We start from the raw sequence: 19,074 nt of genomic DNA on the forward strand, positions 1-19,074 counted from the left end.
AGCTGGAAGTCACAGAGAGACAGAAGAAAAATTAAAGAAAGCACAGGCTGGGCACGGTGGCTCACGCCTGTAATCCCAGCACTTTGGGAGGCTGAGGCAGGCAGATCCCTTGAGTTCAAGAGTTCGAGACCAGCCTAGCCAACATGGTAAAATGCCGTCTCTACTAAAAACATAAAAATTAGCTGGGCGTGGTGGCGGACACCTGTAATCACAGCTACTAGAGAGGATGAGGCAGGAAATTGCTTGAACCTGGAGGTAGAGGGTGCAGTGAGCTGAGATTGCACCACTACACTCTAGCCTAGGTGATAGAGCATGACTCTGTCTCAATATATATATATATATATATATATATATATATATATGTGTGTGTGTGTGTGTGTGTGTGTGTGTGTGTGTGTGTGTGTGATGGGGATAGACCTAGGCTCTTCTTGTTTTATTTTTTTTGAGACAGAGTCTTGCTCTTTCACCAGGCTGGAGTGCAGTGGCACAGTCTCGGCTCACTGCAACCAGATTCAAGCGATTCCCCTGCCTCAGCCTCCTGAGTACCTGGGACTACAGGCATGCACCACCACGTCTGGCTAATTTTTTGTATTTCAGTAGAGATGGGGTTTCACCATGGCTAGGATGGTCTCGATCTCCTGACCTCATGATCTGCCCGCCTCAGCCTGCCAAAGTGTTGGGATTACAGGTGTGAGCCGCCGCACCCCGCCAAACCAAGGCTCTTCTAAGACATTTTTCAGCCCTGAGACTCATTAATTCAATTCACAAGTATATACTGTGCACTTCTACATGGCAGGTCCTGTGAACATATTGAGGATCCTAGGAATAAATAAAGTGCTTGTAATAAGGGTGTAAAATCTGGTGAGGGGAGAAAGATAATAAAGAGGTAACCAAATGAATAAGCAACGTCATTTCTGTTTGTGGTAAGTGCTACCATAAGGAAGGAGCCACTACTTTAGATAGTGTGGTCTAAAAAGACTTCTCTAAGCAGGTGGCATTTGAGCTAAGATGTGAGGGAGTCAGCCTTTTGAGGCTCTGGGTAAAAAGTAGGAGAGACTCGATTCTCCAGAAATATCAGGGGAAAGGCCTGGAGAAGGGAATGAGCTGGGTATGCCTGAGGAACTGAAGGCAGGCGAGGGTGGGGCAGGGCCCCTGTAGCCTGCTAGGGAGGCAAGGCATGTTTCCAGGGTGTCCAACTAAGAACCCCCTCTACTGCTCCAAAAACCTGACTTCCTGACAGATACTTCTCTTTGTCTAAATATTCTGTAGAAGTCCAGAGGATATTAGAGTGTGAAATTGCTTGGAAAGCGAGGGATGTCTGGGTATTTTTTCAGAAATCTCCAAAGGGACACATTTACCTTAGCAGGGCCCTCATTTTTGCAGCCAAAAAAAAAAGCGGGGGGGGTGCTTGGGATCAGGCCAATTAGGCCATCTTTCAGGAGTTGACATACATTCAGCAAACTTGTGAGATTGTTGTATGTATCCAACATGAAAGAGGATTAATTTACAGTGAGAACTCTACTACTGCGGGCACCCAAATCCTGCACACTCCCGCCAGCATGTTTTCTTCCTGTAGGTATTCCACGTGGGATGACATCTTCTAATCAGGCTTTTGGGATTGGACTATGGGGACTAGGACGCCTGAAAGATGGGTCCGAATGGCACCGAGATGACTGAGGTGGGCTTGTGTGGAGCTGGCAGGGGTGCTCCCTTCTCACTCTACCTGTCTGTAGCTGCCCCTATTGCTCCTCTGGGCCATGCTTTCAGATGGCTTTGCATAATTGTGCCCTGATGTTTCCCAAGTTGTCTGATATCAAGAATCATCAGAGTCTCTTGATAAAAATACAGTCTTCTATACCCAATCCCAGAAGATTCTATTTGGAAGGATTTTGTGAGGTCCACAAATATGGGTGGCTTCCGTGAGCAGCCAAAGTGATTCTTATCACGTGTGTTTAGGAAACTGCATTGAGTTTTCATTTTTATTTATTTATTTTATTTAATTTTTGAGACACAGTCTTGCTCCTTCGCCCAGTCTAGAGGGCAGTGGCACAATCTCTGCTCTCTGCAACCTCCGCCCCGTGGGTTCACGGGTTCCTTCCACCTCAGCCTCCCAAGTAGCTGGGATTACAGGCATGTGCCACCATGCCAGGCTAATTTTTGTATTTTTAGTAGAGACAAGGTTTTGCTGTGTTGGCCAGGCTGGTCTCGTATTCCTGGCCTCAAGTGATCTGCCCACCTTGGCCTCCCAAAGTGTTGGGTTTACAGGCATTAGCCACCACGCTCAGCCTGCATTCAATTTTTAAATGGTGTTTTCTAACCTCGCTGAATCATAAAATTGTCTAAAGCATTTGCTGCATTACAGATGCTCAGCCCCAGCCCAAGTGAATCAAAATTACGAAGCCAAGGGCCTGGGAATCTGTATGTTTAGTAAACACTAGACTAGAGGTGCATCTTGTATCAAGGAGGTTTGGTAAACACTGTAATTGAGACTTACTTGAAACCTTTAGAAATAGCCATTCCCTGTATCTGCAGAGGAACTCAGGTATCTGCTTTTTTTTTTTTTTTTTTTTTTTTTTGAGTCAGTGTCTCACTCTGTCATCCAGGCTGGAGTACAGCGGCATGCCCAGGGCTCACTGCAGCCTCAACTTCCCAGGCTCAAGCTGTTCTTCTGCCTTCGCCTCCAGAGTAGCTAGGACTACAGGCTATGTACCACATGCCCAGCTAAATTTTTTTGAATTTTAGTAGAGACAAGGTCTCACTATGTTGCCCAGGCTGATCTCAAACTCCTGAGCTCAAGCAATCCTCCCTCTTTGGCCTTCCAAAGTGTTAGGATTGCAGGTGTGAGCCACCATGCCCAGCAGGGATCTGTGTTTTTAAGAAGAGCCCAGGTGACTGTGATGCTCAAGGTTCATGAACCCCTTTGAGAAATACTGTATTAAACTCTGATGTTGCTACAATTCGTGTCTTTGTTCTTGATGCCAAACCACTGACAGTATTTACTAAGAACTTGCACATTTCCTTGTGTTTGCAAATGTCTTTCACAGCCTCCCGTGTCTGTGTTTTAAAACTTTCTACTTAACTCTGTTTTTTAACTTTCTATTGAGAAAAATCTCAAACACACAGAAAATTAAAAATAATAGTTCAGGCCAGATGGGATGGCTCACACCTGTAATCCCAGCACTTTGGGAAGCTGAGGCGGGAGGATCACTTGAGGTCAGGAGTTCGAGACCAGCCTGGCCAACATGATAAAACCCTGTCTCTACTAAAAACACAAAAATTAGCTAGGGATGGTGGCAGGCACCTGTAATCCCAGCTACTAGGGAGGCTGAGGCAGGAGAATCGCTTGAACCTGGGAGGTGGAGGTTGCAGTGAGCTGAGAGCACACCACTGCCTCCCAGCCTGGGTGACAGAGCAAGACTGTCTCAATAAAACAAAACAAAACAGTAATAATAGTTCGATGTACACCTATTATACTCACCCCCTGATGCAAGATTTACCACTTTTATTTATGTGTTTATGTATGTGTTTTTTGCTGAATTATTTCAAAGTCAGTTGCAAACATCTTGACCACTTACCCAGATACCTCAAGCATGAATATATTTTTAAAAAATCAAATGAAAAGGTACCCTCCTTCATAACCACAATACCATGGTCACACCTAACAAAACAAAACTAATAATTCCCTTATATCAGCAAATTTCCAGCCTATATTCAATATTTCCCCAGTTGTCCCCAAAATATATGTTTTTAATTATTATGTTATTATTATTGAGACAGAGTTTTGTTCTTGTCACCCAGGCTGGAGTGCAATCGTGTGATCTCAGCTCACTGCAACTTCTGCCTCTCGGGTTCAAGCAATTCTCCTGCCTAAGCCTCCCAAGTAGCTGGGATTACAGGCGCCTGCCACCACACCCAGATAATTTTTTTGTATTTTTAGTAGTGAAGAAGTTTCACCATGTTGGCCAGGCCGGTCTCAAACTCCTGACCTCAGGTGATCCACCCACCTCAGCCTCCCAAAGTGCTGGGATTATAGGCATGAGCCACCACACCCAGCCCCAAATGTCTTTTATAGCTATTTTTTCAAACCTCAATGCAATGAAGGGTTATACATTGCTTACAACTGCCATGTGCCCTATGTCTCTTTTAATCTGGAGCAGTCCTGCCATTTTTTTCCAGGCCAGTTATCTTGGAGAATGTCTCTGGATTTGTCTGATTGTTTCCTTATGGGGTTACATTACACTTAAAAACAAACAAAAAAACATAATGCTGTGTGTGTGTGTCCTCCTTCCATTCCAAACATACATATGTGTGTGTGTGTATATATATATAAACATAAAATCAAAGTTTACATTTATATATATACTATATAGAGAGACACAGGTTTATTTGCTCCTTCCCACCCCACATGGCCCCTTTTTTCCTCTCAGTCACAGCTAATAATAGTATTTATTGAATACTTGCTACATGCCTGGCACTGTTTTAAGAAATCAAGTGTATTATTTATTTACTTCTCATAATAACAACGAGGTAGGTTTGTTACCAGTAAAACTAAACTACAGAGTGTCCAGTGGAGTGAGGAAGGTCACAGGGCTGGCAAATGACGGGGATTGGGCTTTAAGACTCAGACCTTTGCTTTAGAGCCAGCCTCCTTAAGCCACAAAAATAGAATGATACTAAAGACACTTAAAATTTATCTTTCTAGGCCAATACCTATAAACTAGAATCATTCCTTTTTATCTCCAATAATGTATTGTAAACATTTTCAAACATACAGAAAGGTTGGAAGAATTAAACGGGGAACATTTATATCCTCACCACCTATATTCTACAATTAACATTTTGCTGTATTTTTTATCACGTTAATTTATCTATTTCTCTATCTGTCCATCAATCTATAATATTTTGATGCATTTTTCTCAAGTATAACTTATTTTTTAAAAAATAAGTGCATAAGGCTGGGTGAGGTGGCTCATGCTTATAATCTCAGCACTTTGGGAGGTCAAGGTGGGAGGATCGCTCGAGCCAGAAGTTCGAGACTAGCCTGAGCAACGTAGTGAAACCTGTCTCTAAAAAATATATATATATTTTTAAAGTGCATAAAATTCACAGTATGGTGGTTTAATACTTTATTTGCTCATTGCCGTGCAGATAGGCATTCTAGCATTTTGCTATTACAAATTGCTAAAATTAACATTTTTGTCTTCATACTTTAGTATACGTTATCTTATAGCAATGGTGCTTTTACTTCAGTGGGGTAGAGTCCTAAAAATTTCATTCTCAGGTCATCTGGGAAAGGATACAGAATAGCTCATTTAGTAGATGCCAATACTAGAGGATCACTTTCCACCAACAGACACCAAAGTCTGGGAAGAACTGCATTTCCTTTCCTTGTGTTATTACTACTAGAAGAAATATGAACTTAAAATACACAAACACGGCACTCTCAGGATGCTATCTTGATACAAACAATATCTAGATATCCTGGTCCCCATAGGTATAGGTACTGAGTACTAAGTCCTTATACTTGGTATTTGGAATACTCAGGGTACTTATTGCCTAACCCAGTGCCTGGCACAAAGTGACACAATCAGTATTTTTCAAAGGAATAAACAGAAATACAGTGAACATAGACACAGTAATATCTCTTTTAATGAAAGGATATTTTCATTCATTTTTCAAGTGATGTGAATATTTCGTACTTGTTATGCACTTCTTCGGATATCTATGTCCCTCCGTCATAAATATTTAAAATTGTGCCTATCTCTGTTGAAACTATTTACCCAATGAACACCAGCTCAAAAGGCAACAGATCCACAGTGTCTTCCTTAATTTTCTAGCAGAATTGCTGGCTCTTCTTGTTTCTCTTAACACTGTGTGTTGCCCCCTCTCAGACCCACTTCACACTGTACTTTTTTTGTGAAGTTTGGATGTGCGTGTGCACACACATGCCAAGAACATACTTTATGCTGCCCACTGGAGGTTGACGAGAGCATGGTTCTTCTTCTACTTTTGTATCTTCGAATTGCCAAGCAAGGTGATTTATACTCAACAAATACTTTCTGTGAATGAATCAGTGAATGAAATGTAGAAGAGAGGGGCAGTAGGGCAGATAGTGGCCAAATCCTGGAATCTTTGTATGCCAGACCAAGTAGCCTGGAATGTATTCAGTGTCTATTCAGAAATCACAGAAAATGTCTGAGCTAGAGAGTGGAAAGGTCAGAACTGAGGAAGGGAGACCCGGTGAGTCTAGGACAAGTCCCAGGTAGGAAGCAATACAGGCTCAAAGAATACTTGGGAGTTACAGACCTAAGTTTCACAGTAGAGTTTCTTTAGAACACTTCTAAAGTTAAGTCTTAGTCAGTAGGCCTGAACTCCTGTAGTGTTTTGTTTTGTTTTAGTTTTCTTACAGTAGAGAAGCTAGAAAATAAATATAGAGAAGATAACAATCCTCAGAAATCCTACCATGTAGAGAAGGTCACCATTAGTCACCATTTTGGTGTAAATGTTTTCACGCGTTTTCCTATGGCATATATATGCATTTAAAAATGTGTAATGAATATATGAAGTTTTATTTATATATTTTCTTGATATATAATATAATCATATATATGTTTGTTATATGAACTTTTGTGTTAGATAAAAGATATCATATGTCTTAACATTTTATCTTGAGGACTTGGCACAGAACAAGTGTTCGATATATATTTATCAAATGATTAAATGAATAGCAATTATCCATTATCACTTACCTTTATGCAGAGATTTTAATGCTTTTGCTAATTTATAAAGCAAATAATTAAAGAGAGCAGCTCTAGTGCTTTTATATCTAATGCATTTCTTTTGTTTGTTTTAGATTATTCTAGAAGAAATATAAATTAAAAATACACATGAAATCTTTGGGGTTTCTTTTTTTTGGGGCGGGATTTCTTTCCTTTTTTTTTTTTTTTTTTTTTTTTTTAATGAATAAGAGGTGCTTATGTTGCCCAGACTGGCCTGGAACACGTAGCCTCGCCTCCTCAAGCACCAGGACAACTGACATGAGCCACCGCTGCCCCCTGGGGTTTCTTACTGATACAAACCATACCCAGACATCCTCTTAAGCAGTGATTTATAAATATGTCAATGATTTATCTAGAATTGGTAATCTTTGGAACATCTAAACATTTGAATTATTTGATCAAAAGTATTATTCACTCAGAAAACAATTTCTTCCCTTCCCAGATTCCAAGGAGGAGAAAAGCAAAATAATGTTGAGAATGTGAATTCATTTCATAATCTTATCTGTGTTTTATTCATATAAGTATCTCTTGGTTAGTACACCATTATGCGCTCAGTGCCTGTACTTGGTACTCAGAATACTCAGGGTACTTATTGACTAACCCAGTGCCTGGCACAAAGTGACAAAATAAGTATTTTTCAAATGAATAAATAGGAATATAGTGAACATGGATATAGTTGTATCTCTTAATGAAAGGATATTTTCATTCATTTTTCAAGTGATGTGAATAGTACTTGTTAGGCACTTCTTATTTATCAATAATACTAGGTCCAGGTTCACATAGGAAAAATTCACACTTAATACAATACCTTATGTTTAGTGAATGCTGGTTTTTTGTTCGTTTGTTTATTTTTTCCTTTAGAACGATGACTTCACTTTGGGGAAGAGTGAGGCCATATTTCTCCTGGGTTTTATTCATACTCCCTCTTCTTTTCCCAGAGGAAAGGAATTGTTAACACACAAATACAAGAATACTGACAGCTCATGTCATGCTCAATTTTATATATCTTAAAGGGTCCTGAACAGTAACAATTCAAAATTAGATAACGTCAATGTCTTTTCCCAGGTCAAAGGCTGTTGTAATAACTACACTCTTCCAGTAGATGGCAGTATTTTCATTCACCAGCCTAAGTGGTTTTTTTCTTTTTTTGTGTGTGGTTTGTTTTATTTTTAGTTTTACTATACCTTTAGTAAGCTGCAGGTGACAATACATAATGAAATTTCTGTTTCTTTCACTTTCCTTTAAAAAATTCACTCTTGGGAGCTTCCAAAAGCCTTAGAAGAACATCTGCTTTGTCTACAATTTATAGTAAGATATATACCAAAATAGATCATACTCTCGAATCCTCCCTTTTTCCTGATATGTTATTACTAAAAATTAGCTAATTGATAGTAATCTTTGGAGAAAATCTATCAAGCTTTTCTGCCTCTACAGTAACAAAACAAAACAAAAACAAAACACTGACTCCAGAATTCTTGTTTTCTAAACAGGGCAAAATATTCATTAAATTATGCGGATACCTTACCTGTCTGGTTAATAATGAACTTAAAAAAAATCCACATTGTTGCAGCTCGACGAGACCTTTCAAAAACCCTAACAGATGGTTAAGTGCTGTCACGTGTCTGAAATGACCTATACGCTGCAGAAACTAAATTTGAGGAGGAAGGGAAGAAAGCTTTGAAATTCCAGGGACGTATGCTGGAATTGGAAAACAAAAGTGTTCATTACTGGAATAATATCTCAGATACTTTCTCTTCAAAACAGTGGATTGGCAGGACTACGGAAGGCTGGGTTTGAAGCACGCGTTTCACTGCCTTCTCTGAATTACTCCTGTATAAACAAAGCCTCAAGTTGCTGGAGGGCGCAGTGTTTCCTCTGAAATCACGGAGCTAGCCCAGATGTAGTCATCAAGTCTTCCTTGCGAATATTCAACTCATATCAAGAGGTACACAGGTTTTTAGGTTTTAGGGTATTTTCAACCAAACCTTTTCTTTCAAGACTAGCAGACGCACTTTCGCAGCCCACCCTGCACAGCTCAGCCTCCGCGCCGTGCCCCTCTCGCCTCTCGTGCGGCGAGGACCTAGCCCCGGTGTGGCCGCGGCCCTGCGCACTCTCCAGATCCAGGTGAACATTGAGGGGCCTGGCGACACCCGAGCGCCGACAGGTGGCCTCGCCCCACCTCCTTGTCGCCCAGGGCGGCGCTCGCCTCCGCTCCAGGCCCAAAGCCGCAGACCGAGCGCCAGGCACAGCTCCCCGGACGGGCCTCAGGAGTTGGGCCGCCTCCCCGGGGTTAGAACGGGACGCAGCCGGACGCCGGGCTGGCCTTCAGGAGCTTGCGCCAGAGCAAAGGGCAACCGGCACCCGACTCGGGCCAGACCCTTGGACTAGGGCGGCACGGAGCCCAGCGCCTGGGCACGTCCAACCCTGCGCACTGCCCCTCAGCCTCTTCGGCCCTTTGCCTCCACGACCACCAGAACCCATCCCAGCGTCTGTGGCAGGGACCTCGGGTCTCCACCGCCGGCGGGCCACACTGCTCGGCCACCCCGGAGCCCCAGAAGGGCCGAGGGTCACCCGAGCGGAGGAACCACATTCCCAAGGACGAGCAGCGGGTGGCAGCACTGCCCCCGCCCGAGCGCCCTCGAGTCCCTTTTGCCCTGGCTCGGGTGGCTTGAGTGCCCCGACCCCTCCAGAACACACAGGCGGCTGCGGGAAGAAATTCACCCGGACCCGTCCTCTTCCCCGAACTTCGTTGCTCCTCTCCGAGGTTCCTTCAACCCGACCCTCTGCGCCACCGGCTCCTCCCACTCCGCTCCCCTCCCCTTTTTCGGGTCCCCACTTAGGAATCCGTTCCCCCGCCCCGCGCCGGGTCCCGGGATCCTCCCCCCGGCTCCCCCCTCGGGCAGTCGCCGCCGCCCGGGTTCCTCTCCCCCCGCTCGGGCGCTCCCTGCCAAGCCCATGATGTAATGGTGTATGTTAATCAGTAGCATGTGGGGAGCTCCGGCTCGGGCGGCTCAGTCCTCCGCGAGCCGACACTGGAGGCAGCAGCAAAGGCGGCTGCCGCGGCCCCGACTCCAAGCGCCGCACTCTCTCCGCGCCGCCAGCCCCGACGGCATGGCCAGCGGCCCGCGCTCCGGGCGCCCTCAACCCCGCTGAGAGCCGCCGCGGCCCCGGACCCGCGCAAGGGCCCCCGAGCCGCCGGGATGAGCCGCGCCGAGGTGAGCGCTCCCTCCCTACGACCCTCGGCCGGAGACCCGCCGGTCACTGGGGTCCCCCTCCCCGGGGGCTTCCCCCTCCGGCCGAGAAGTTCTGGGAGCCAGGAAGCAGCGTGTTGGAAGCGAGCCGCCCCTGGAAAGCTGAGCCGCTGGGCTCTCTTCCCCGCCGGTGGTGGCCACCAGAACCGGGATAGGACTCGGGGAACCCCCGAAACCGAACTTTCTTCTTTGCTGTCGTTGGGGGGCGTGTGCCGGCGGCGCCGATCCGTATTCCCCGCGGGGCCGCCCAGCCCGCCGAAGGGAGCCGCGCTGAGGACCCCAGCCGTCCCCTCGCGCGGCGTGTGCCCCGGCCTGTGCTGCCTTCGGCCTGCGACGCGCGGGCGAGGCGCCGGGCCGGACAGACCCGCCCGTAGGCGGCGGCGGCAGGATGCCTGCTACACACGCGCGCACACACACACACACACGCACACGCGCGCGCACAGTGACCGGTCCGGCCGGAGCAGGCCCTGGGAGACCTCCCGGGTGGGCTGGCGCGGCGCAGCGCTGGGGAGCCGGGGCTCTGGGTTGCGCCGCCGCCCGCTGGGCGCGGAGCTTTGGGTGGGGAGAGTTTATTTTTGTCTCGAGCTGCTGCCGCGGCTGCTCACGGCCTAAATCCAGAGGGGCGCCTGGCAGTGGAGATGCTGGCTGTTGCTGTAGATGGAGCTGCAGCCGCTAGGCTGCTTCTCTGGGAGGAGGAGGAGGAGGAGGAGGAGGAGGAGTAAGAGGAGGAGGAAGGAACTCGGGCTGCCGCTGCCTCCGCCTCTGCTTTGCATTAGCTTCCACCCCACCCCCGCTCCCCTTCGCAGCCGCATTGCAAGTTTTCTGCGCGGGGAAGATCTGTTGCTGGTGCTGGCGTTCGCAGGCGCGGCGCCCGAGGCCACCCCGGGCGGGGCGTGCGGGGAGCACCAGCCGTTGGCAGCGGCAGCAACAGGAAGCCGCGGGGTCTCCCCCTGCACCTGGGAAGCAGGCTTCTCGCTATCCCCCGGCCGGGAATAGCCCATCTCCCGCATCCCGGTGCAGAGGGGGCGGCCGGATTTCGGGGGGACCCAACCTTCCGAGGGACGCCTCCACCCCCGGCCCCGGCCCCGGCCCCCTCTGATGCCCTCGTCCCCCAGGGCGCGCTCCTCCGCTGGCCGAGGTCTCACTGCAGCTCTTTCTCTCCTTCCAGTGGTGATCGCCGCTCGGGAATGCGGGCGTGAAGGGTCTGAGCTGCCGCCCAGCGGGGAGGAGACCCCAGGACGCCGGAAATCATCCCAAAGCTGCAAGAAGCGGAGAGAAAGAGAGCATTCTTCATTCAGTTGTGTGCCTTGTGGGGGATTTTTTTTAAGTCGTAATTTTTTTTTTTAAGACACATTTCCGTGCTACTTGTCATCATCTCTGGGGAAATCAGCCAGAACCACCGGAACGTAACTGAAACCAGACCAACAAGGCAGGAGCCCAGGCAGTACCTGCAGCGTCCGGGCACCAGAGCCACCTTGGAACCGGAACGCGTCTCCGGCCGCGGGGCTGCGGCTCCGCCAAACTTTGGGGCGGGCGGGGCGGACTGGGGCGCCCAGGGAGCTCTGTAGACTGAGGACGGCCCCCTAACCATGATGTTTCGCGACCAGGTCGGGGTGCTGGCGGGCTGGTTTAAGGGCTGGAACGAGTGCGAGCAGACTGTTGCGCTGCTGTCGCTGCTCAAGCGCGTGAGCCAGACCCAGGCCCGCTTCCTCCAGCTCTGCCTGGAGCACTCGCTGGCCGACTGCGCCGAGCTGCACATCCTCGAACGCGAGGCCAACAGCCCCGGTAAGTGCATGGCCGCCGCCTGCGTCCCACCCGCTCCCCAGCTTCCCCGCCTCGGGCCAGGCCGGGGCCCGCCCCCGCCAGCCGCTCCTCTGGGACCCCGACGGCGCGGCCCCAGGAGGTCCTCGGCATCCACCCCATCCCAGGCCCCCACCGCCCGCTTACCTCCGCCGGCCGCTTGGGGGTTTTGCCCACTGTGAACTCCGTCAGCCCCTTCCCGCGTGGTAGCTACGGTAGCATGAATGATTGATTTTTCTCTCTCATGCAGTTTCCTGGGAAATAAGTAAGTCAGGTCACGTAGAGTCTGGATTTTCTGGGTGCGCGTGTGTGGTTTTTTTTTTTTTTTTTTTTTCTCTCCTTCCTCCTCCTTTTGGGCAACGTGGCTCTCTGGATTTCAGCAACACATGATAGACGTTCAGGACTGCCCGTCAGAAGCCAAGCTTGGATATGGTTGTGTGAGGAGTACATGAAAATTCAATTTTATTATTCGTTTTTCCCCACGGATATTCCGGTTTTAGAGCTTCGTCTTCAGAATAATATGTAGGTGACGCTACAGACTAGTAAAATGACATTTGCAATATGTATATTACGGGGTTACGCTTACCACTCCTGACGTTATCCATATTTATACAGATGTTGGAGAAAGGGTCCTGGAGAAAGGACAGGCATGAATTGGGTTCCTTAATGCTTTTCGTTAGGAAACTTTACTGAATAGAACAGAATCGTTTCATATTACCCTGCCAGTATTTACGGACACTTCAACTAGTATGGAAAGTGAATATAGTCGAAAGGTCCAGCAGTTTCCTATTTGCTGGCGTGGGTGGTGACAGACTGAAATTATATCCTGGAGGGTAGGAGGAGGCTGGGGGATGGGGGAAAAGTCTGATGGTTGTGATTTTGGATAGGGGGAAATTCTTTAGTTCATGCTGCTGCAGGAGGGTGAACAGAGCCCCCAGTGTTTATGCAGAGAAAAGAATTCAGGGACCTCTTCCAGCTGTTCCATGTCGGAGCTGCGAGCCTGCCAGGCTCAGCAGAGGTCTGGGTTGCCATTTGATGACAAGGTCCAGTCCAGGGCAGTGGGGCCTGCGTGACACTATAGTGAGTGTGCCTTCAAAGCAGCAAGAAGCAAGCAGGCCTCCTCATTCTTCCTCCCTAGTATGGTGTGCACGATGGTGAAAACACTAGAATGGGATGCTTCCATATATAGAATCATAGGGTGGAAGTGACCGCTGGAAATCCTCACAGTTCTTTTCCTGACCAGACAGGGCTGCACCCGAAAGATCCTGCATTGCCAAGTATGGAGGGCCACACTAAGGGAGATTCCATTCAGCCCGAGCCACCCAGCTCACACCCGGACTCACTGGGGTGGCGATGACAGGGCCCCCTTTGGTTGAGCTACACGTTTATAAATAGCTGGACGGCCAGCCTCCTTCACTGGGGTGTGGAAGCATAACTAGGGTAACTGATGACCCACTCTCTTTGCTTCGATCTTTAATTCCAGCGGGAAGCCTGGTTTACCTGCTTGGTTTTACGTTCTCAGGTTTGACAAACAAGGTTTATGTAAATTTTGCGTTTTATAGAATGCGGAGGATTTACGTGTAGTCATTTAGGTTGAATGCTTGATTTCAATGCTGGTAAGGAGTGTTCAAACTCATCTTTAGCTTGTTCAAATGCAGCACTTTTTCCCTTTGAGTAATGGAGATGGCTTTTCCCAAGATAGCAGCCACCAGGTTAGTAAGTAAAACAGTTAGATGTTAATGAAGTGGCCTAATTTTTAAAAATCTCATAATTTAAAAAATTTAACTGTGAGTTTTTTAAAGTCATTTGGTAATCTTTTCCCTTAATAAATGTTTGGCCATACTTATTTGTGTAAGATACTCACCTGTTCATGCTGCTAAATGATGTGATATACAAAGTATAAAACCATTATGTAATATAGGGACCATTCTCCAGTTTCGGAACTAATCCTTCAACCTAGACATTTTGCCTGCATGGAAATCTTTGCACTTGTTTTGTTGTGTGGCCAGGGACAGATATTTCTTAGAAGGTCATGTGATGATTTGGTTTACTTTTGGACTGTGGGGAGCATAAAGAGCATCAGGAGTTTTTGCAGCATACCTGAGTCTGTAGTGTGGCTCTGCATATCCCCAAACTAGCCAGGAACCAGGAAGGGCGTAAAAAGTCCACTTCGCAATCAGAGTAGGTAGCATGAAAGTCCAAGAGAATATATCAGGCCCTCTCTCAGAATGTACTTACTCTTATTCTAGACGTAATCCTAACATTTTTAAAAAATTTGACAAATAATCTATAGTGTATTGGGGGTAACACATTTAGAATGAGGTGAGGGACTGCTGTAACCAGTAGTGAAAAGTGACCCCGACAGATGGACAACTAGGAAAGAGACAGAAAAACTGTAACTTTAGACAAGAATTGGGGCAGAAACCTTGAAGGCTTGGGAACATTTGGGTGGGAATCCTCCATTGACCTTGCAGGCACCACTCTATAATAACAGAAACCGATAATTGCTATTTATTGTTATTAACAGTGGACTATGGAAAGAATACGTTTTTAGATACACTGTTTAAGAAGAGAAGGAAATGTTCAATATACTTCGGAAATATTTACACCCAGAATAATTAACCTCCAGAGCTGTTTTGATGTGTAAAGCTCTTACCAATTCAGAAAACTAGGCTGTGCAGAATGACTCATTCATTGGATGGATGAGATTTCCTGTACCGAAGTCATCTTGTATCACTTTATTTTGTAATCATCAATTTAAAAAAAACTCACATTTCTTCCAGTGTTTAGAGATTTTAAAACTTCATGAATGGGAACCAAATTCATATCTGGGACTCGATCTCAGTATAATAAAGAAAAAATCACTAGTAATAATATGACTGTATCTCTTGTTTTATGCAGGACTGATTTTGAATAGTGAGATATCCTGTGCATTAAATATGATTTACTTGAGATCCATGGGATGCATTTTGGTGCTAACCTTCATTCTCTTAAATTTATTGAGAATCTAGTGATTCACTGGTTCATCCTTTGCCTCAGGCAAGAAAATGATTGAATCAATCCGTATGGATTTATTTGTATGTGAGTTTTTCTTTTTCACACCAGATATGGTCATGATCAGCTCTCTAGGTACAGTCTTGTTTCCAGAATCCTTAAATAAGTCTCTTTAGCTACTGCCCCAGTTGAACATGGAGACTTTTGGCCAGTGTCGATTCTGGGACTAGAAGGTCATTTGATACCTGCAAGTGGCAAAAATGGAATCCACTGACCTTACCTGAAGTTCCCCAAAGAAAAATAGGTTTTGCAGCATTGTTTATTTATGGCTTTTGTCACTTGGACTTGAAATATATTTTTCAAATCATAGAGATTTACAAGTTAATCCACAAAAATGTAACCCACAAAACAGTGTGTATTTTGTGGAAAATTGTGTGTGTTTGTAGTAAGTAAATGGCAGGAAGTTCCTATACTTACAGTTTTTTTGTTTTGTTTTGTTTTGTTTTTTACGGAGTCTTGCTGTGTCACCCAGGCTGGAGTACAGTGGCATAATCTCGGCTCATTGCAACCTCTGACTCCTGGGTTTCTGCGATTCTCCTGTCTCAGCCTCCTGAGTAGCTGGGACTACAGTTGCATGACACCACGCCTGGCTAATTTTTTTTATTTTTAGTGGAGATGGGATTTCACCGTGTTAGCCAGGATGGTCTTGATCTGACCTTGTGATCCGCCCGCCTCGGCCTCCCAAAGTACTGGGATTACAGCCACCATGCCCAGCCCCTATACTTATAGTTAAATACAAGAGAAAGAAGTATCCAAAATGATGATATTTGAGACAAAAGATAATTGTGGAGATTGAAGAGTCTCTCAGAATGTATGTATTCTAGACACATTTCTAACTTTTTAAAAAAATATCATCCATTGTTTAATTGGGGGTTACACATTTAGAATGAGATGAGGGGCTGTCACCCTTACCCCATCTTTGGGTAAACTTGTTGTCATTAGAGGGTAGGTATGTTGGTTCCATGATTTTTACAGTTTTTGGTTTCCATAGTACAAGTATGCCATCTCCCACCCTGCATTACTTTTTAAGATCACAAATGGAGAAAGAAGCAGAAGAGATTTTCCTGATGATATGGATAAGATGTAGTTTTTTCATTCATTTATTCATTCAGCAAACATACTCTGACTGAGCTAACACTCTCGTCCAGTGCCTAGTACATGATAGATACTCTCAGTGTGGGGTAAATGACTAGTATAAAATTCTAGGTGCTGAAGCATAGATATGGGGATAAAACGATTGAGGGGAGGCGTACTGGAAGCATTGTGAACCTAGCTGCTTATTTCCGAGGGAGTCAGTGGAGACTTCACTGAGGATGAGACACTTTTGAGCTGTGTTCTGAGGGGTAAATAGGAGTTGGTTTAATATGTTAATACAAAAAGGATTGTAAAGAGGGGGCAAGAAGGAATCTTCCTTGCAGAAGATAGTATGTCCCCTTTAACATGTGAGCCCACGTGCATGATCCTCTGAGAGGCCTGAGGAGAACCAGTTTAGTTCAGACAGTTTCCATTTTGGCCACATGGTGGCATTATCTTCGACAGGCAGCTTGGTTGCTGTCCACATGGGCATATGCAGGAGAAGGAAGGATGGAATAGAGAAAAAAAGTATTGTCCAGGTGGCCATTTATTTATAGCCATAGGAGGGCATACGTTTTATGCCCTCTTATGCCCTCCTATGGCTATAAGTAGAAGATTTTTAAAGTATAGATTTTTTTTTTTTTTTTTTTGACGCAGAGTCTCGCTCCATCGCCAGGCATCAGGCTGGAGTGCAGTGGCGTAATGTCAGCTCACTGCAACCTCCACCTCCCGGGTTCAAGCAATTCTCCTGCCTCAGCCTCCCAAGTAGCTGGGACCACAGGCACACGTCACCACGCCCAGCTAATTTTTGTATTTTTAGTGGAGCCGGGGTTTCACCATGTTGGCCAGGATGGTCTCGATCTCTTGACCTCGTGATCTTCCCGCCTCTGCCTCCCAAAGTGCTGGGATTACAGGCATGAGCCACTGCATCCAGCCTAAAGTATAGATTTTTAAGTCAGTCTGGGCTAGTTAAATAATTTGTAAGCCTCAGTTTTCTTATCTGAGAAATGGTGATTATAAAACTTTGTTATTGTCCAGAAGTTACTTGTTAATGATTCATCCAGCATCTATGCTATTCCTCAGGTTTAAATTTGCCTTTAATTACTACAGAATTGATATAAATAATATTTTCCTAAATAATCAGAAATCTTTTCATTTAAAGGATTATGAAGAAGAGATTGAGGATGGCTTGGAACCCTAAAAAGTTATGGGACCCACCTTCTATGTTTTAGCTTTGTTTTTTCACTCTCTCTCCTAAAAATATGCAGCCCTGACCCAGTTTTCCCAAATAACTTATCAACACTTTTTCCTTCAGTTGGTGTATGTGAAAAGAATATACTTCTTTGCTGAAGGAAGTATATGGGGCTTTATATATGAGGAACTTTTCACTTAGGGTTTTTAAATTTTCTTTGAGTTGATCTGGGATGACCCAGCAGTTTACTCTCTATGACTGTAAGTTGTAGCAGGTCATACACATTTGTACTCTTCACTGTGAATAATTTGGGTTTGGTTGTGTAGCCTGGTTGCTCACAGCCATCAGCAACTGAATATGTGTTATAAACAGGCCCCATCAAAACAAGCAAGCAAACTTCACAGCAGTCAAATTGGCTTGTTTTTGTTTAAATAAACAAGGACACAAGATGAGGGTTGGAAAGGCTGAGAAGTAACTGAAAACTCCCCAGGCTGTCCTATAGAAGTCTAATTCTAAAGAGAATTGACAACACTAGAGAAAAGGGAAAATATTGCTTCTTCTTGACCTGATGAGAAATTTGGAGGTTTTCATCTGTGGGTGAAGTGCCTTGTGTAACTCATTTGCTGGGAAAGGTATGGTGCTCATAGGAATGTTTTCCTTTTTAAAATATACAATCGCTACTTTGAGTTTTTAGTATGTTCCTTCCTTTTCACCTCTCCTGATCATTCCTTCCAAGGCCTCACTGCACTTATCCAATTCACATAGATTAAGACGCAGAAGCAGACGTCTCCTCTGAGCTATTTTTGCTTCCATTGAAGCCGCCTGAGGCAGGATTCTCCCAAAGAAAGCAGAACTTTTAGAACAGGTGCCGAGCTTTCTCGGTTAGCTAGTCGAGGCTTGGGCCTTGCTCTGCAGACTGCATCCCAAGACCAGCTTGGAATTCAGAGGACCTGCCTGCTTTTATGTAGGAACATGGGACTCCCTGGAACCCCGAAGCTCATTCTAGGGTTTTGTTCCCACTCTACATATCAACATTTTAAAATAGCTTCCCTATCTTAGTTTACTAGGAAAAAGCAATCAAATGATTCAGTGGTTTCTTTTACACGGTAGATAATACAGTGCCGTTATAATGGTACCTGACGAAGTGTATCCAGTAAGAAAGTGGGACTGAGCTCCTTAGCACATAGAAATTTACTAAATACCCAAGCAGAGAGCCTGGGGCCCTGTCAAAAGCTAAAATGCACATTACTCCTCTCAAGTAGCTTACACTTGAGTTGCAGAGCTAAAACCAACATATATGTAATAATTAGATCATACACAGTTACTAAGTGCTGTAGTTCTGATTAGATAACAAAACTGGAGTTCAGTGAGAGACCAGGGTGGATTGGGCAGTCTAAGAAGCTGAATGGAAGAAGTAAACTTGACTGTGTCACGTGAAAAAGGTGCTTTAAGGGCTCACAAGATTCTCGCTGTTGCAGTACTTTGAATGCCAGTTTCATCAAGGAAGCCACACATGTAGGGAACTCTGTGCATGTGCCATGGAAGGGGAAGGCTTCCTGGGCCTTTGAAGGATGAGTTGAATAGGGTAGAGAGAGGGGAGCATGAGGCTTATTCACCATCATGAGTGATTGCTTGGTGAGTGGAGAATCAATCCCAACACTCCATGATTTCCAGCATATTTAAAGATAGGAAAATGGAGCATCTGATTACCTAGTATTTTCATCCCTCTTAAGTATGTGTAACATTATAAGACTTAGTTCTCTTGGCTCCTCCTAGTAGGACATTTTTTTGCAGGATGCTTTGACTAGAACTAGCATTGAGCAATAACTTCTAAAATACTGATAGGAAAAGATAAAAGTGTTGTAGACCAGTTCTCAAAATTTAGCATGCATGCAGATCACTTGCGGATCTTGTCCTGAAAACT

At 45.5% G+C, this 19,074-nt stretch overlaps 1 protein-coding gene across 4 annotated transcripts in view; it reads left to right on the forward strand.

The window, feature by feature from the left end:
* Positions 1–9,805: 9,805 nt before the first annotated feature.
* Positions 9,806–19,074, forward strand: part of SAMD4A (sterile alpha motif domain containing 4A) — a 231,975-nt gene continuing 222,706 nt past the window's right edge. For 2 of the 4 annotated variants that reach the window (XM_032251116.1, XM_032251119.1), the window contains exons 1-2: positions 9,806–9,994; positions 11,199–11,815. In XM_032251116.1, coding sequence (XP_032107007.1) covers positions 11,620–11,815 — 196 coding nt within the window. In that variant the 5' untranslated portion in view covers positions 9,806–9,994; positions 11,199–11,619. Of the gene's footprint in view, positions 9,995–10,471; positions 10,514–10,951; positions 11,045–11,198; positions 11,816–19,074 lie in introns of those variants that run through there. The other 2 variants (XM_032251118.1, XM_032251117.1) reach the window with 2 other exon arrangements.

Source organism: Sapajus apella, unplaced genomic scaffold (genome assembly GCF_009761245.1).
Source record: "Sapajus apella isolate SASKATOON/1434 unplaced genomic scaffold, GSC_monkey_1.0 scaffold74, whole genome shotgun sequence".
NCBI classification, from domain to species: Eukaryota; Metazoa; Chordata; class Mammalia; order Primates; family Cebidae; genus Sapajus; species Sapajus apella.